The sequence below is a fragment of the Rattus norvegicus genome, chromosome 4 (genome assembly GCF_021556685.1).
Source record: "Rattus norvegicus strain SHRSP/BbbUtx chromosome 4, alternate assembly SHRSP_T2T, whole genome shotgun sequence".
Lineage (NCBI taxonomy): Eukaryota > Metazoa > Chordata > Mammalia > Rodentia > Muridae > Rattus > Rattus norvegicus.
The window spans coordinates 75,859,796-75,880,377 of record NC_141537.1 but is presented as its reverse complement, the minus strand read 5'-3'; the positions used below and the strand labels follow the sequence as shown (position 1 = coordinate 75,880,377).

The 20,582-nt window shown below is 37.3% G+C and overlaps 1 protein-coding gene across 1 annotated transcript in view; it reads right to left on the bottom strand.

The window, feature by feature from the left end:
• Cntnap2 (contactin associated protein 2) overlaps positions 1-20,582 on the bottom strand; it is a 2,247,664-nt gene that overhangs the window by 1,274,856 nt on the left and 952,226 nt on the right. Inside the window, 2 exon segments of the mRNA NM_001427648.1 lie at positions 2,091-2,234; positions 13,171-13,355. Coding sequence (NP_001414577.1) covers positions 2,091-2,234; positions 13,171-13,355 — 329 coding nt within the window.

Below are 20,582 nucleotides of genomic sequence, written 5' to 3'. Positions count from 1 at the left end.
ACTTGCTTTCTCTCTCTCTCTCTCTCTCTCTCTCTCTCTCTCTCTCCATCTCTCTCCTGGCTTCAGATCAGGATATAATTATCAGTTACTCCTCCAGAGCCATCCTCCTGCTATGCTTCTCACCATGATGATAATACACCAACCCTCTGAACCTTTAAGCAAGCCTCCAATTAATACTTTCTGTTCTAAGAGTTGCCTTGGTCAAGGTCTCTTCACAGCAGTAGAACAGTAACAGTAGTTTTATGTGTGTGCATAGTATGTGGAAAGTGTGTGTACTTACAGGTACATAATATGCAGTGTGTATATATGTTTGTGTTTAGTATAGGGGATATGTGTATGAGTGCATGCGTGAGTGTGGAAATAATATAAGAAATAATACAGATCTATGAAGGAAGCCATGACATTCAGAGGTCACCTATATAGAATCTATAAACTATACTTAACACCTAGAGTCACCTTGGAAATTTGTTATTCCAGGTTAAATCTTGATATTTATAACTTTCAAAATGTTCATGCTTTCTCTTTTTAAAAATTTATTTGAATTCCAGATGTTGCCCCACCTCCAAGTTCCTCATCCCACAGTTCCTCCTCCCTCTGGTCTCCCAGAGGTTGCTCCTGGCAACCAGGCATTCCCCTTCTCTGGGGCCTCAAGTTTCTAGAGGATTAGGCACATCTTCTCCAACTGAGACCAGACCAGGCAGTCTTCTGTTATATATGTGGAGGAGCCTTGGACTAGCCCATGTATGCTGCCTGATTGGTGGCTCAGTGTCTGGGAGTTCCCTGGGGTCTGGGTTTATTGAGACTGCTGGTCTTCCTATGGGGTCACCCTTGGCTTCAGCTTCTTCAGTCCTTCCACTAAGTCAACCATAACTGTCCTTGAATTCAGTCCAATGGTTGGGTGTAAATATCTTTGTTTCAGTCAGTTGCTGGTTGGGCCTCTCAGAGGACAGACATACTAGGCTCCTGTCTGTGTCCCTGGGTATGGCTGCAGATTTCCTGGGAGTCAGGAAGGCTGTTGGATTTGGGAGGATATTGTGCCAGCTAGGCTGGTCCGGATGGAGAAACAATCGGGAAGTTCATATTTACTTACGGTATCATCTCAGATTACAGTGGATGTCTGTGTATACCTTAGGTCAGTGCCGCTTTACGATAAAATTACCTTTCTCTAACTCTATACTTTATTACTTAAAGTGGGCCGAATTTAAGTATTTTATTATTAGGATTAATTCCTCCCTATGTTTAAGGGAAATCTTCATCATGGAATCATTTGCTTTAAACTAGCTTTACAATGTTTTCACTCTTACTGAAATCTCACTGAGTTGAGGCCATTCATTTATCCAGGTATTCTTTTGATTTTTGTCATTGTCAAACATGAGCTCAAATTTGGAAAAACAGGACCATCAGAGTGCTTTTAGAGGCAGTGTGAAGGGTTAAGGAATTATCTCATTTGGTGGCTTTCAAGAATATGGTCCTTATAATCTCAGGCACTCTCTCCCATATGACAGTGCTTGGTGACAAATAGTTCTTGGATAGGCAGAGTCATAGAGAAGCCCCATGTTAAACATGTGTTAGTGTCTTTGGACTACCCAGCAATACATAGGAAGGTAGGATGCTGAAAACATCCTCACTATTTGGTCTTCTCCAAGAACTCTGAAAGCAGTTTCCACAGGATCCTGAAGAAACTCAGTGTGAGCTTTTGTGGCTCCCTTTCCTTTTCCCCCAGAAAACATTTTCTTTAATTAAGTAAGCCATTATTTAATTATTACTATGATTTTTCTTTTATATAACTTTAATGTTCTTCATTGGCAGTTCTATATAGGTATATAATTAATTATGGTTGCCCTCCTTACCCTCTCAAAGCTCCCTCCACTACTGTCAGCCTGTCTTCTCTCTTGTAAGTCTTAAATGGACAGTTTAAAATCACTGGACACACGAGTTGGCTTGACTCAAAGTCAATGTGAATTTTGGGTATGTCAAGTGTCTATACAAGTATGTCTGCTTTACATTATTTAATTGAACCCAAATAGTGGTGAAAGGTTTATATGTTTGTTGTTATTCAATGCTCCTGGATCAATATTTTGGACTCTTACCACATTCGATGGCTCTAATTTTTTTCTTCGGGCAAGGTCGGTAATATTGACACCATTGTAGTTGATGCTTTCCATGCAGCCCTTAAAGTTCTTCCTATTACTGGAACTTGGCTTGCCAGAGAAAGGTATGCCTCCAAATGTTATCTTTGAGAAAAAAATAAATGTGAATACTTGTATTTTCTTACAATAAACAATACAAAATTATAAATACAACTGTCAAGCACCTTTATTTCAATAAAAGTTATGCAAACATTATAATATGTTGTCTACAAAAGCTTTTGCCCATTACATTGTGCTATTGTGAAATGCATAATGAAATCATTAATTCCAATAATTAGATTATAACTTTACCAATAAAATGGCAAATGTTACTACTTGCATTTTTTTAAAACACTGAAGGCATTTTACAAATTGTCTTGAGAGGATTTTAGAAAGATTTTATCTAGGAGCTTTATTTTATCAAGGAATATTAAAACTATATTTTCATATTTATCATTCAAAGACATGTTACCAATAAATGCCTCTAGTAATCTCTAGACAACCAGAACTAAAATAATAAGCTGATAAAAGTGTAGCCTAAAGCAAGGAATACTGTACTTACTCTCTGGAGCTTTTATGAAGTCTAATGACTCTTTGAGTCAAAGGTTCATTAAAATTATTTTGAGTGTAGAAAATAGCTGAAAAGTATCGTTAGTGTATGGCTTAGGGACTTTGTGACACACAGGGGCTGTAAGTTGAACAGTCAAGGTTTGTACATTTTATAGATCTTGCAGACCTTAAGGACTAAGACCAATACTCCTAAATGTGCTCCGTTGAGTATAACTGCTTCTAGGGGTTATAGGTTTTTTCCCTATGTTGTTCTCATCAGTTTTAAGTTCTGTAGCCTCAATGCAGATGACACAAAATAATCCTTTATCAGTACTGCTGGGAATATTCACTAGTAATAATGCATTAATGAATAAATGTAGAACTGTAGCTATAATGTCAACTTCAATGGAGTTGAAATTTTTAGTGCTAACATTTTCAATTTTTCCCTTACAGTTTTTAATATAAAAGCAATTGTTGAGACGTTCCTGAAAGTGAAGACTTTATATTTTATGTAAGGCAAGGATGTGCTACATTCCTGGAGGTACATGAGTAAATTATGTTCCATTATTTGGCGCTCTGGCATTTAAAATGCTTAATTAGTTTTAGAGAAAAAGACAAATTAATGATGGATCATGACACAATGTTTTTAAGAGGGCCCCATTTAAAATAAAATTAACTATTATAAATCATATTTGGCTGAATATACACCACATGAAATGATTCATACAAGAGAGGAGAATTTAAGAATAAATTAAAACATGTAAGAAATAATTAGGAATGTACACGATGAAATATAGAGTATTCAGAATTAATAGAAATATTGAGAGACTATTTGAAAGTTAGAGTGACCTAGCCTATCCAGGTTGATCCCAATAATGATGACAGTGACTATAAAGTGAAATGCTGGGGAGCTGTGTAGAATTCCTTTTGTTGATCACTTTTGAGGGGTTCATAGTAATACAACTTATATTTTCTTCTTTTTAAAATTTATTATTAGTATGAGAGAGAGAGAGAGAGAGAGAGAGAGAGAGAGAGAGAGAGAGAGAGAGTCTGTTCATATGGACATGTTGTAACACATATATAGGTGTTAGAAGACAACTTGTGAGATAAATTCTCTCCTTCCACCATGTGGTTCCCAGGATTGAAACTCTGTTATTCAGGCTTGTCAGCAAGTAGCTTTACTTGCCAAACTTTGCCACTGCCTCCTGTGTTTGGAGCTGAGAGCACTACATCTCAAATAAGTTGCTACACTTGTTTCACATTACAGATTTGTTCCTCAGTGCCCATGGTTTCTTTCATCAGGGACTTTGTTTTATCATAGGGATGCCGATTCATATGCACTATGAATTTCTTCTTTTAGTAACCAGGGAGTCATGTTCAATTCTGGGAAGCATCCTGATAAAGCACTGCAAGCTAGGATTAGAGGATGGTTAGCAAGGAAGTGAGTTCCAATCCTGTTTTCTTATGGAATCAATCACGTATTAATTTGTCACTTACTTTTTCTAGACATACATTGTTGTTTATGTAAGCTGTGGGAACATAACATTATAAAGTATACTAACATTATGGTGACAAAAGACGTTTGAAGTAGTCAGATTAAAAATGATGTTTGGGAGCTTCTTTCTGTAGCCTTAGTAAAGATACTACCTCTTTTAAAACTTTTTAAAAACTTATTTATTAACTGTTTAATTGGCTATGAGGTATTTGCAAAGTATAGCAGATGCTGGCAGACCCCTCTACTTTCTCTACACACTTCCAAAAACAGGGCAGTAATTTCTCCAGTTACCTGTATCATACCCAACTAGGCATATACAGCATTTACCAACTTCTGGAGGGGATGTCTTGCCTTACAGTATTTCATTAGTCAGACGTATGTCACTCTAAGATCATAAAAGAGGAAAGAGTTTTTAAACCTATCTTTCTTCCTGCTGATCATAATAAATATGGGAATGTAGATATCCTTCTTGATATAATTTGCAACAGACATAAAAATAATGCCAGAGAAAAGGAGACTTCAGTAAAATGACATTTGAAACTAGACCTAGGATGCCCAGTACAAATGCCAGGGTGGGGAGGCAGGAAGGAGTAGGTGGATAGTGGAGCACCCTTATAGAAGCATGGGGAGGAGGGATGGTATAGGGGATTTCTGGAGGAGAAAGTGGGAGAGGGGAGAATCTAGCCCTACAAAGGATAATAAATGGTAAAGTCCAACACAAAGAGGCAAGCTACACCCTGGAAAAATCAAGAAACTAATCGTTTTGCACCAAAACAAAAAGAAGACAAGCACACAAACATAATCTCACCTTCAAATATGAAGATGAAAGGAAGCAACAATCACTATTCCTGAATATCTCTCAATAACAATGGACTCAATTCCCCAATAAAAAGAAGAAGCAAGCTGAGGTAGCAATTACAATATCAAATAAAATTGATTTCAACCAAAAGTCATCAAAAGAGATAAGGAAGGACACTTCATATTCATCAAAGGAAAAATCCACCAAGATGAACTTTCAATCCTAAATATCTATGCTCCAAATGCAAGGGCACCTACATACATAAAAGAAACCTTACTAAAGCTCAAAGCACACATTGCACCTCACACAATAATAGTAGGAGATTTCAACACCCCACTCTCATCAATGGACAGGTCATGGAAACAGAAATTAAACAGGGACATAGACAGACAAAGAGAAGTCATGAACCAAATGGACTTAACAGATATTTATAGAGTAGTCTATCCTAAAACAAAAGGATATACCTTCTTCTCACAACCTCATGGTACTTTCTCCAAAATTGACCATATAATTGGGCACAAAACAGGCCTCAACAGATACAGAAAGATAGAAATAATCCCATGCGTGCTATCAGACCACGACAGCTAAATCTGGTCTTCAATAAGAATAAGGAAAGAACGCCCACATATACATGGAAGTTGAACAATGCTCTACTCAACGATAACCTGGTCAAGGAAGGAATAAAGAAAGAAATTAAAGACTTCTTAGAATTTAATGAAATTGAAGGTACAACATACCCAAACTTATGGGACACAATGAAAGCTGTGCTAAGAGGAAAACGCATAGCTCTGAGTGCCGGCAGAAAGAAATAGGAGAGACCAGATATCAGCAGCTTGACAACACACCTAAAAGAACTAGAACAAAAAGAAGCAAATACACCCAGGAGGAGTAGAAGGCAGGAAATAATCAAACTCAGAGCTGAAATCAACCAAGTAGAAACAAAAAGGACTATACAGAGAATCAACAGAACCAAAAGCTGGTTCTTTGAGAAAATCAACAAGATAGATAAACCCTCAGCCAGACTAACCAGAGAAAACAGAGAGTGTCATATGATTTTAACAAACTTAGAAATGAAAAGGGAGACATAACAACAGAATCAGAGAAAATTAAAAAATCATCAAATCCTACTATGAAAGCCTATATTCAACAAAACTTGAAAATCTGGAGGAAATGGAGAATTTCCTAGACAGATACCAGGTACCGAAGTTAAATCAGGAACAGATAAACCATTTAAACAACCCCAAAACTCCTAAAGAAATAGAAGCAGTCATAAAAGTCTCCCAACCAAAAAAAGCCCAGGTTGAGATGGGTTCATTGAGAATTTTATCAGACTTTCATAGAAGACCTAATATCAAGACTGTCCACACTATTCCACAAAATTGAAACAGACAGAGTGCTACGGAATTCCTTCTATGAAGCCACAATTACTCTTATACCTAAACCACACAAAGACCCATCAAAGAAAGAGAACTTCAGACCAATTTCCCTTATGAATACCGACACAAAAAAACTCAATAAAATTCTTGAAAACAGAATCCAAGAACATATCAAAACAATCATCCACCATGATCAAGTAGGCTTCATCCCAGGGATGCAGGAATGGTTTATTATATGGAAAACCACCAATATATATCAATATATATAAATAAATAAACTGAAAGATAAAAACCACATGATCACTTCATTAGATGCTGAGAAAGCATTTGACAAAATTCAACACCCCTTCATGATAAAAGTCCTGGAAAGAATAGGAATTCAAGGCCCATACATAAACATAGTAAAAGCCATATACAGCAAACCAGTAGGTAACATTAAACTAAATGGAGAGAAACTTGAAGCAATCCCACTAAAATCAGGGACTAGACAAGGCTGCCCACTCTCTTCCTAAGTATTCAATATAGTTCTTGAGGACCTAGCCAGAGCAATCAGAAAACAAAAGGAGATCAAAGGGATACAGATGGGAAAGGAAGAAGTCAAAATATCACTATTTGCAGATGATATGATAGTATATTTAAATGATCACAAAAGTTCAACCAGAGAACTACTAAAGCTGATAAACAACTTCAGCAAAGTGGCTGGGTATCAAATTAACTCAAATAAATCAGTAGCCTTCCTCTACACAAAAGAGAAACAAGCTGAGAAAGAAATTTGGGAAACGACACCCTTCATAATAGTCCCAAATAATATAAAATACCTCAGTGTGATTTAACCAAACAAGTTAAAGATCTGTATGATAAGAACTTCAAGCCTCTGAAGAAAGAAATTGAAGAAGATCTCAGAAGATGGAAAGAACTCTCATACTCATGGATTGGCAGGATTAATATAGTAAAAATGGCCATTTTACCAAAAGCAATCTACAGATTCAATGCAATCCCCATCAAAATTCCAATCCAATTCTTCATAGAGTTAGACAGAACAATTTGCAAATTCATCTGGAATAACAAAAAACCCAGGATAGCTAAAACTATCTTCAACAATAAAGGGACTTCTGGGGGAATCACTATGCCTGAACTCAAGCAGTATTACAGAGCAATAGTGATAAAAACTGTATGGTATTGGTACAGAGACAGGCAGATAGACCAGTGGAATAGAATTGAAGACCCAGAAATGAACCCACACACCTATGGTCACTTGATTTTTAACAAAGGTGCCAAAATCATCTAATGGAAAAACGATAGCCTTTTCAGCAAATGCTGGTTCAACTGGAGGTCAACATGTAGAAGAATGCAGATCGATCCATGCTTATCACCCTGTACAAAGCTTAAGTCCAAGTGGATCAAGGACCTCCACATCAAACCAGACACACTCAAACTAATAGAAGAAAAAGTAGGGAAGAATCTCGAACCCTTGGGCACTGGAGAAAATTTCCTGAACAAAACACCAATGGCTTATGCTTTAAGATTAAGAATCGACAAATGGGATGTCATAAAACTGTAAAGCTTCTGTAAGGCAAAGGACACTGTTGTTAGGAAAAAACGACAACCAACAGATTGGGAAAAGATCTTTACCAATCCTACAATAGATAGAGGGCTTATATCCAAAATATACAAAGAACTCAAGAAGTTATACCACAGGGAGACAACCCTATTAAAATGTGGTTCAGAGCTAAACAAGGAATTCACAGCTGAGAATGCTGAATGGCTGAGAAACGCCTAAAGAAATGTGCAACATCTTTAGTCATAAGGTAAATGCAAATCAAAACAACTCTGAGATTTCACCTCACAGCAGTGAGAGTGGCTAAGATCAAAAACTCAGGTGACAGCAAATGCTGGGGAGGATGTGGAGAAGAGGAACACTCCTCCATTGTTGGTGGGATTGTAGACTGGTACCACCATTCTGGAAATCAGTCTGGAGGTTCCTAAGAAAATTGAACATTGAACTACCTGAGGACCCAGCTATACATCTCTTGGGCATATACCCAAAAGGTGCTCCAACATATAGCAAAGACACATGCTCCACTATGTTCATAGCAGTCTTATTTACAATAGCCAGAAGCTAGAAAGAACCCAGATGCCCTTCAACAGAAGAATGGATACAGAAAATGTGGTACATGTACATAATGGAATACTACTCAGCTATGAAAAACAATGACTTTATGAAATTCAAAGTCAAATGGATGGAACTGGAAAATATCATCCTGAGTTAGGTAAAACAATCACAGAAAAACACTCATGGTATGCACTCGTTGATAACTGGATATTAGCCCAAATGCTTGAATTACTCTAGATGCACAGAATCCATGAAAATCTAGAAGGATGACCAAATGCAGATGCTTCACTCCTTCTTTAAAAGGGAAAAAAGAATACCCTTAGCAGGGGATAGGGAGGCAATGACTAGAACAGAGGCTGAAGTTACGGCCATTCAGAGGCTGCCCCACATGTGGCCCATACATATACCAGCCACCAAACTAAATAAGATGGATGAAGCAAAGAAGTGCAGACCGACAGGAGCCGGATGTAGATCTCTCCTGAGACACACAGCCAGAATACGGCAAATACAGAGGCAAATGCCAGCAGCAAACCACTGAACTGAGAATAGGACCCCCGTTGAAAGAATCAGAGAAAGAACTGGAAGAGCTTGAAGGGGCTCGAGACCCCATATGAACAACAATGCCAAGCAACCAGAGCTTCCAGGGACTAAGCCAATACCTAAAGTCTATACATGGACTGACCCTGGACTCTGACCTCATAGGTAGCAATGAATAGCCTAGTAAGAGCACCAGTGGAAGGGGAAGCCCTGGGTCCTGCCAAGACTGAACCCCCAGTGAATGGGATTCTTGGTGGGGAGGGCGGTAACCGGGGAAAGATGTGGAGGGGATTTACAAGGGGAGGTGGAGGGGTTGGGAGGATGTTGGTCTGGAAACCGGGAAAGGTAAATAAGAAATACCCAATTTAATAAATATAAAAAAAGAAATGAAAATAAAAAATCTAATAATATAATGAAAAATAAAGAAATTAGAGGTAACTGAAAAGAAGTTTGGATAGTTTCATGTTAAAAAGATTAACGTGCATCTGTTATGGAAGCATATATAGAACTATGCTTATCTATATCCATATTTTTCTCTACATCTTTATATATATGATCCATACTTATGTATATATACACATACATGTATATATGATTTCAAAAGAAATGCGATGTTATTTTCTTATTATATTAAGGGGATGTGAATTACTCATGTTACACAGCCCGTGAAGGTCAAAAAGGGATTCAAACCCAAGCTTTCAGCTCTACTGAAGGGTAATGATTTAATATTCTCTATGTATACTGTCCATTTAAAGGTAAAAATAAACATCAGGAAGACTCACTCTCTGCTTCCCTGGCAAAGCTGTGTTGCAAAAGACCATGGTATATCATGCAAAGTGATGTAAGTGGCATTTAACTAATGGACAGAATCAAGGCTAACACTGAATTCCTGTCTTGTCCTTCAGTTTTTCCTTGTCTTGGAGGAAAACAAACTGTATTTCTTCTGTCTCAGGCTACCATGTAGTTGGCAATTTGACTGCTGGTAGTGATCTCCATATTTCATGGTATAATAACACTATAGAGAAGAGGAGACAGGGAAACTTTGGGGCTAGTTTAATACACAATAGTAATGTCAACATTGAGCCATGTCAAAGTTGCAAAGCTATACATCACATCTCTTTAGCTGATGTGCATTGCTGATAATGGTAACATGTGTGTTCAGTCTACCCCAACAATGTTCTGTTGGATTCTGCTTATACCAGCTGGCTAATTGGGACTTGTGTTAAATAGAACCATTAGGGACAGAATGTTAATATCTACTCTGAAGTAAACTCTACACTTACTGTGATATAAGTTCTTCAGGTTATTTACACAGTTCCTATCCAACACAAGTGCTCTGTTGTGCAATGGTGTGACAGTGGGCATCATTCTAGAAGCCACACTCTTAAAATCCAGTTGATAGCATGAAATTCCCACAGTGAGGTGTTTACACTATGAGAGTTAAAGGATCAAACCAGGGCATTCCTCCTTTTCCACTCTAGCAAGAGCTTCTAGAGGCTTCTCGAACTAAGCCTCAATGTCCTTTGCCTCAGGCCACTCTGCAAGGACATGGTACTTGTAAACCTGGGAGGACTATCTCTTTTATTCTTTAAGGTTTAAAGACTCCAATATAAATTTTACAAAATGTGGATTAAGTTAGACTTGAAGTGAATATTACCAGCCGGTGTAATAGGAATCTACATACTATGTTTTTACATGAAGGAAGCATGGACAACTGTTCTGATACTGACTACCAAAGGTGCCCCAGATTTCTTTAAATAGCACAAAAAGAGAGGATATTTATCATGTAGTATAAAATACAAAAGTAAACACAACTATCTTTGCTATAATCCATGGCAAAACTGTTGTTCCCAAGATAAAGTGTACTGGCTACGAGCTTATGAACTAGCTCATCATTTTCAGTGCATTTATACTTCCCCCTACTACCTTTACTCAAAGATCTGCCACATGCATTTGGGTCAACAGCTAAGACTCCCAAACATAAGACCGTGTTGAATACAGAAGTTTTTGATAGACTGTAAAATCTTAGAACCATTGTGCTCATGTGAAATGTGTTGTCTGTGCATGAATATGCAGAGTTTCATCACAAACTCAATGGGGTCGATGACCCCAAATCTTCAATTATGGTTTTTGAAAATTGGAATTATGTTTGCCCATGGCTAATGCTTCAGGATCTCTCCCTATTCTATGATACTTCAAAGTTTATTAATATAAGATGAATAATTCATTTGCAAGTTCTCTCATATACTAGAGCAATAAGTCACAAGAGATGTGGCATCAACTTGCAGGAGATAAAAATTTCTTAGACTTTCACATTTTTAAACTTTAAAAAGAATTATTTTAGTTTTGAGATTATAATATAATTATACCAATTCTCCCTCCTGCTTCCTCCCTCCAAACTCTCTTGTGCATTCCACTTGATCTCTTTCAAATTCATGGCTTCTTTTAATAATCATTTGGGGATGAATATTTTTGGAGACAGTAATTTAGCCCTAAGCTTATATTTTTATGTTAATAAGTCTCCATTGACTTATAAGAATATATATGGTAGCTATCAATTCAGATTTTCCACCAATAATTTTATGGTCCACATTTTATACCTTATTAAATCTTTACATATAGTTGGGTAACACAAACACATTCAAACACATACATATACATGCACACACACACACACACACATACACACACACACACACACACACACACACACACACACACTGCTCATGGATTTCTGCTTTCTAAAATGTAGATGCCAAGGAACACTGAGGTTTGAAACAATCTTAGATTGTTTTCTTATATATAAAATCTTCAATGGAATCACAATACTTGCTATATCTTGGATACTATGTGGAACACTGCTCCTGGAGTTTGGCAATATTAGGTCTTGCCCTGCTCAGAATCATGACTTTCTGTTGTGTTGATTGGAAGCAAAATATACAATACAACAATTGACTAGAAAAAATGGCAGTATCAAATAAGATCCCAAATCTGAAAGAGTACTCTAATTTTGTTCATTACCACACCAGTATTTAATAAAAGGGAAGTTTATTTTTACTTTAAAATAGCTACCAAAGTTTTAGGACATAAATTTTCAGTGATTCGAGAAACTAGCTTTGGAATATTTTGGAAGATTATTATAGATTTACTAATTTCACGAAGTAAGAAAGTTTGGTGCCTTGAGCTGTGTAAGAGATTTTGCTTTTTATTTTTCTTGGATGCTGTTCTGAATATGTAGCTCTTTTTACACCAATTATACATAACACCACAAAGGCTTTACCCCAATATACTATTAACAGATATGATGGACTATCTTGAAGTACTCTGATAATTTATATAGAACCTAATACATCAACTTGAATGGTATAAAATGATAATATATATACTTATGTACATATTTATGTATATATTAAGCTCCTAGGTGATCCCTGTTATTTTAAGAAAAAATATATATGATATGAATAATACACACACACACACACACACACACACACACACACACACACACCTTTAAGGGTACACTACATTCCCAGCAGTTGATGTCAAACTTAAAATTAACTAAACAGTATCTTTTGAGGCTCCTTTTCTCATAATATCATGTCAGGAATATCTTCCACATTTTACATTTTGATTTGTTCTATTTGTTTATAAATGCATTTCTCTCTTTTTTCACTCTACAGGTTCTTTGTTGCATATATAATGAGTTTCAGTTTTCTGTGCTAATTTGTGCATCTCTCCATCTTTATTTGTTTCTAGCCCCTTTTTTGGCTCCTTTACTCCTGTTTGTTTTGTCATATTTTAATGTTAGTCTTTGCTTTGTTTTATTTGATTATTACTCCTTAGAAGACTGTTTGTTTTCTAATGAAAAGGAGAAGGTGGGGGAAGGATTTGGAGAGAAACTGGAAAGAGGAGAAGATGAGGAAACCATAATCAAGATATATTGTGTGAGAAAAAAAAGTCATTTTCAATAAAAGGAAAAGAATAACAATTAAAGATGTACATATAATATCTACTATAATTACATATAAAATTTGTTAAATGAATTAGATTTAATGATAGTTCCTTTCTATAAAGAAGGAAGGAAAAGGGGCGTGAACAGTTATGTAATCAACAGTAAAGCAATAGCAGAGTATGAATTCTGTCCTCCATTACAATCCTTCCTAAATATGTACCTCATAGTCCAAGTCCAGGTAGTCAAACTCTCCATTGGTGCGGAAATGCTGCATGCTCCTGTCCAGGGTCAGGTTAATGCTGCGTCCCTGGCGCTCAATGAGTACAGAGTGCCAGTGGTGATCATCCAGCAGGCTCCCAGATGTCACAGATGTGTGGCCATAGATGGGCCCAAGCTGGTTGCTTCCTGAGTAGTGGGAACAAAACAGAAATAAAATGTTGACTATATAGCCCACTGTGTATGGGTGCAGACTTTCCCCTGTGATGTGAAGTGAATGTAAAAGTGAAGACTTTTTTGGACAGTGTTGTAAATTCTTTTAAGTTTTGGTCAGTTGGAGAACTATCAGGTCGTTGTCACATGGGTTCAGGTGCCTGAGAGCCTGAGATCTGATAATGCACCATTAGTTTGATGTTCAAATGGGGACAAAATAGTCAGTGCTCTGAACTTGGATGTTGACATGTGGAAAATAATTCTCGTTTCCTCATGCACTGTGATGAAGTCAAAAGTGTCTGGGTGATAATGAAGTGTGTGTTTGTGTGTGTGTGTGTGTGTGTGTGTGTGTGTATGTGTGTGTTTGCATGCATGTATATGAATTCACATGTATATGTATGTTTGTGTGTGTGTGTATGTGTAGCCATGTATGTATGATTATAGGTGTGTTTTCATGTGCACATGTCCGTGGAATTAATGTGTGTGTCTGTAGGTGTAAGTATATGTATGCATGTAAATTCCAAGTACGTATATGCAAGCATGAATGCATGGTTATGTGTGTGTTTCCATGTGTGCATGTGTTTGTATAATCACATGTATGTTTCTGTGTGTAAGAATGTATGTGTACCTGTATGTGTGTACACATGCATGAATGTGCTCATCTCTATTGTGAGAGAACAGAAATACAAAAGAAGAAATCAAAGTGGAAAAACTCTAAGTAGAAGACTGTCCTGCGTTTTATTGCTTGAAATGCATACACAAAGAGTCTAAATAGCAGGGCAGTCACCTGCTAATGACGGATGGCACTAAAGAGTGGCAGTAGGTATTTGAGTAGATATATTTATAATGTTGTCATAAATCCCAGTCCACCAATAAAACTTGGGAAGTGAACTACTTTTCAGTGAAATGTTAATGAACTCGTTTGTTGAGATCTTAGAGTAAGTGCTGTGTTCCAAAAGGCAATGCCACATCTCTATAAACCACAGTTGATTTTCAAAATTTGTCTACATGTTTTAGTAGAGAAAAGTAAAGTGAAAACAGCTCTGAAAAAAATATCTTGGGTTGGAAATACAGCCCAGTGGATATTTGCTGTCCTGCTGACATATTTAGTTGGATTCCCAGAACCCATGTAATACAAAAGATTAGACTCCTGCAGGCTGTCCTCTGACCTCCACCCGTAAACACACTGTGATCTGCATATGTTACTCTCCATGTATTCATGCAAGCTAAATTTAAGAAATAAAATTTAAAAATATGATTTTTAGACACAAGGTTTGCATATTCCATTCTACAGGGTCCTGTACTATATATAGCTCATGCCCTCCCCTGAGTCTCAGAACAAATGCCTGTTCATGATTACAGATAAAGAATATTATTCAGAATAAATAAGTAAAATGAAATGCAAATTATTTCCTCCACTAAAAATAATTTAATCTATTTTCATCCAGATGTTTTTCCATATACAACTGTTTAAATATGCATATGTGCTGTATACATATTCAGGTATATATTTTTACTGTGAAACCTTTAATAAAATAGTTATTCTTGAGGCATCTGAATATTCTATTTGCTTCTTACTGTGCTACAATGCAGCCGATTCACTGAATAAAAGAACACGCCATTTGCGGTTCACTCTAAAATCAAGATCACATCACCACTCACCTGACTCTGAATAACACATACCTTCCTGTACTCCCAATTATTTCCAATAAGAAAGTTATTAAGGCTTTTGACCAACATCTAGGGATGGATATAAGTGAGTTGAAGTACTACACAGAGCAGTATTTTTCAACCTTCTTAATGCTGCTACCATTTAATAGAGTTCCGCATGTTGTGGTGATGCCCAACAGTGAGATTATCTTGTTGCTACTTTATATCTGTAATTTTCCTATTGTTATGAATTGTAATGTAAATATTTGTGTTTTCCAACCATCTTAGGTAACCCCTTATAAAAGGGTCATTTTAACCCCCCCATAGGGTCTAGATTCACAGCTTAAGAACTGCTTATAAAGAGATTTAAAATAACAGTTTTCCTGAGATGTACAATTGTTATTATGACTTTTAACATAGTAATCTCATGGTTTCTGACCACCAGCACATAGGCCCTGTTTAACGTCTACTCTAAGACATTATAAAACAGACATGCATTGTGTTCATCTGCCATCACAAGGATGGTAGGGAAATTTTCATCCAATTGCAGCATTGAGAAAAGTTTCTTTTTCATTGGTGTTACTTAATGCTTTATCAAATTTTATATCAATGCTGAAGGAGTTACTTCACATTGATTTATTTGAAGGTTTGGTATTCATTCTTCACTGAATTTTATGCATTTCTCATATGTTTCTTCTCTCCAGTGCTGAAGGATCACTTCATGGTCATCTTGATCAGATATCTCTCCTTATGTAAGAACTCATTCACTGCCACTTTGATCAGTTTCCTGAAAGGGAGCTGAGTACACTGGCAGCCTCCACTCACCACAGCACCAAAGTCACTTGCTTTTCAAATGTGTCCCGATATCAGACTACAGTAAATATTTCCCAAAACTTTTTGTTTGTTTGTTTTAACAAAAGTGCTAGCCCTCCCCCCATGTCTTAGATCAGTTCTCTAATATTTTCCATTTATGTTTCTCTGTGCAACAAGAGACAGATATGGCAATGCAGCGTATTTCTGGTGCCCATGCTCAGCTCCTCATAAGTCAAAGTGTCATGATAGCACGTTACACTTTATATACTCTAAATCTCTTTTAATGACATACAGTATATCTTTATAGAATTAAAACTTGCACATATAAAAATGCAGGGAAACCATGTATATACGTAAAAATGTCTGTTTTAAAAAGACTATAATTAAATACATTTCAATATAACCAATATAACTATCAATATTGTTTTCCCCCAAATTATGAAGATGAATTCAGATTGAAAAATATATCTTTGGACTTAAATATTTTTTCAGACATTTCTCAGTTTTTAATGATGCATGATTAAAATAAAGAACTAAACAGAAAATTCACAACAGCAGAATCTTGAAGGACCGAGAAGCACTTAAAGAAATGTTCAAAGTCATTACATTTCCCTTAGTCGTCAGGGAAATGCAAATAAAAACTACCCTGAGATTCCCACCTTACACCAATCAGAATGGTTAAGATCGAAAACTCAGTTGACAGCACATATTGGCAAGAATATGGAGGAAAAGGAATATTCCACCATTGCTGGTGGGATTGCAAACTGGTACAACCAATCTGCAAATCAACCGTGAGGTTCCTCAGAAAATTGAAAATAAATCTACCTGAAGACTCAGCTATACCACTTTTGGGCATATACTCAGAAGATGTTCCACCATGCCCCAGGAGCACATGTTCCACTATGTTCATAGCAGCCTTATTTGTGAAAGCTAGAAACAACTCTAATGTCCCTCAGTGGAAGAATGGATACAGAAAATGTGGTTCATTTACACAATGGAGTACTACTCAGCTATTAAAAATGAGGACATTATGAGTTTTGTAGGCAAGTGGATGGAACTAGAGGATATCATCCTGAGTGAGGTAACCCAATTGCAAAAAACACACGGTATGCACACACTGATAAGTGGAAATTAGGCAAAAAATGTCCAGAAAAACACAGGATACAATTCGCAGAACTCAAGAAGGTTAACAAACCAAAGGGCCTAAGTGAGGATGCTTCAGTCGCACTTGGGAGGGAGAAGAAAGCAATCACTGTGGGCAGAGGAAGGGAGGGACCTGGGTGGGAGAGGGAACATGGAGAGGAAAAGGTGAACATGATCAGGTATTGGGGGATGGAACAGTACTGTAGCCCTGAAGGCCAGCAGAAAGAATAGAAATAGGCAACCTCAGGAGATAGGAGGTTGGGGGACCCTCTAGAATGTATCTGAGATCTGGGAGGTAAGAAACCCTCAGGACTCAAAAGGAGGGACCTTAGATAAAATGTCCTACAGTGGAGAGAAGGGACTTGTAGAGTTGACTTTTAGTAGAAAGACAGGGCTTCAAGTGGATGGCTCAGGTTGCCATTCCGCAGTCAAAAACTGTGAACCAGAATTGTCCTTATCTAAAATTACTGCAGGGAAAAAATTGGAGAAGAGAATGAGGGAAAGGAGGTACAGTGAATGGCCCAAATTGGGGTCCAGCTCAAGGGGAGGCTCCAAGGCCTGATGCTATTACTGATGCTATGGTGTGCTTACAGACAGGAGCCTAGCATGGCTACCTTCTGAGAGGCCGAACAAACAGCTGAAAGTGTCAGAGGCAGATATTTAAACCCAACCAATGGACTGAAGCTGAGTACCTAGTGGTTGAATTAGGGAAAGGCTTGAAGAAGCTGAGGAGGAGGGCAGCTCCATAGGAAGATCAGTAGCCTGAACTAACCTGGACTCGCAAGGTATCTCAGACTCTGAGTCCTTAACCAGACATCATATACTAGCTGATATGAGGGCTCTGACAGATGTACAACAGAGGACTGCCTGGTGTGGCCTCAGTGAGAGAAGATGCACTTAATACTTGAAAGACTTGAGGCCCTAGGGAGTGGAGAGATCTGTTAGGATGGGGATGGGAGTGGGGACATCCTCTTGGAGACTGGGTGGAGAGGAATGGGATGAGAAATTGTTGGAGGGTGGACTGGGAGGGGGATAATGACTAGACTGTGAGGAAAGATTAAAGGATAATAATAATAAATGTGTAAGCTACTTCAAATGTCTGAAGCTATGTTATAAGATAATTTTACCCTAAATATCTTTATTAGCAGAATAGTAAAAATCTTCTTTGTCACTTATACATAAATCTTGAATAGACACACTAATTTTATAGAAGATTCTATCTTACATTTTATTGTTATTCATATAGCTGATGTGGTAAAAGTGTTTTGTATCTTTAGTGCTTAATTTTTCTATTCTGTGTTGTCTTTTACATCCAATTCATACATTTTTTGGCAGCTTGGAACTGTTATGGAATGGTGTGATTGGTTATTCATGAATGACATTCAAATTGCATATATAACATTTACATATCCCTCAGCTTCATGTGCACTTTATTTTAATGTGAAAAACAGTATTAGTGTAAGTATGTGTTTCCTATTTTCATCATTTTGTCTTTTGAATGTGGATGTTATATAGTCAAAGGTATATTTTTATGACAGTGTCTTATTGCATACAAAATCCCTAATTAATTTTTTTGTTTCTGGCCTTGACCAATAAGTTAACACACAGGACTCAAGACATCCTCAAGAATGCCCAGAGGCTCAAGGTAATGTAAGATAGAGAAGCTCAAGTCGTAAGATCATTCATGAGTGTTTCAAACTTTAATTTTGTGCTTTTCTCTGGTGACGCATTTCAAAGTGTGTTTTAGTGATTGTCTTGTGCAGTGTGGAATTCTGGTTTCATTGTGGTACCCATTTTCTTCAGCCGTTTATGCATCTCAGATGTTTAGTAGTTTAGTTCACTTCAAGTATTTTTTCCACATCTTTTATTCTTCCTTCACTTATAAAACAAGTCAAAAAGCATGTTCTATTAATTCCAGAGAGAGTGAGAGGGACCTCCATGTTGGCAGAGTTAGTATTCAACCGTCTGTCTCTGCGCCAGCTCACACCTTAGATGAGTTAGGTAGCACTGATCACTTCTCTTCCCTTGGCTTCTGTGGAACTACATACTCTTTACTTCTCTGCTCTCCACTTTCTGCTTAGCAAATACCCCCCAGTTTACTCTCTACTCATACAGCATTCTCATACTCATACTCCATATAAACACCATTTGTTGATGTAATAATCAGCAAATGTTCTGTCTGTCAGTAGAAAATCCCTGCAGTTACTTCTGCCCTCTTTTTACTTTTGTTTCTGAAAATGACACTATTCCTTGAGTGACAAAGCACAAATCTCAGGAATCATGCTTTGTTTCTAGTCACTTCTTGCTTCATACACAGTTCATCACAGGTCATGCTGAATTTTACCACTAACATCATTTCTCAGATGCTTTTTTTTATCTCCCCTGACATTTTTCAGTGATATCATCACCATCCACAGCCATGAACATGTTTTGTTGGACTCTCATTCTGGTCTAGGCAGCACTGTCTATGAGCATCTCAGTGGACACACGAAGTGAGCATCAACAAACTCCTCATTCTTATCATGCAGGACATTTTTCAGCAACACTGCATGTATCCACTACACTTGGCTTTTGGCTCATAGACATGCGAGGTCTTTGTCTGAAATGGTCTTTCTGTATACAGTCATGTCTCTTTTGATGGCCTTATTTTTTTTCATTGCTTAAATCTTAACCTGGGAATTGTGTTATATATTATACATTGTGATGTTGGCCCCATAGCTTCTTAAGGTGGCATTTCAATCTGAGCTCAGTATAATGCCTACTTATTATACTTCCTAACACTTATACTTGAAGTTATAATTTTATTTCACTGGGGCAGTTCATAAACTTTTATTTAAATTGGTTATTAAATTATTTACTTTTCAAATGTTGTCCCCATTCCCAGTCTCCCCTCCCCAACCCCCAATCCCATTACACTTCTTCCCCTTTGCCTCTAAGAGGGTGCTCTCCAACCCAACCACCCAACCATTCCTGCCTCAAGCATCCTCCTGTGCTGGGGCATCTAGGCTCTACAGGACTAAGGGTCTCTCCTCCATTGATATTAGATAAGGAAATCCTCAAACCTAATGAGATCATTTCTTTCTGTTCTCCTAAGTGTACTGTCTACTATAACATTGAACATAGTACAAGTATTTCAATAAACGTTTTATTGAATCGATAGTGTTATTGGATGCATATAAAGTGTTTCCCTAAAGGATCAAGGTTAAAGCCTTGATCCAGGCTGGTGAGGTTTAGAAAAGTGATTGAAAGATGATTGCTTCAACTTCGTAGATGGATCAGTCAGCCCACTGATGAGGTAGTGATTTGCTAGTGCTATTGAGATGGAACAGGCACTAGGGATTAGATATTGGCTGAAAGAAAAAGGTCAGAGTAAATGGGTTGCTGAAGTGTCCATCTTGTTTCTATCCTCTTCTCTTCTATTTCGTGGCCCCAATGAAAATCTTTGCGTTGACATGCCCTCTGTGCATGGTGTCCTACCTTAACACAAATCGAGAGCTATGGTCCAGTGACTATAGATTGAGAATTGTGCAACATGAAGCAATATCAGCTTCCCTCTGTTAAGAAGTTTTTCAGGTATATTGTCACAGAGATAAAAAG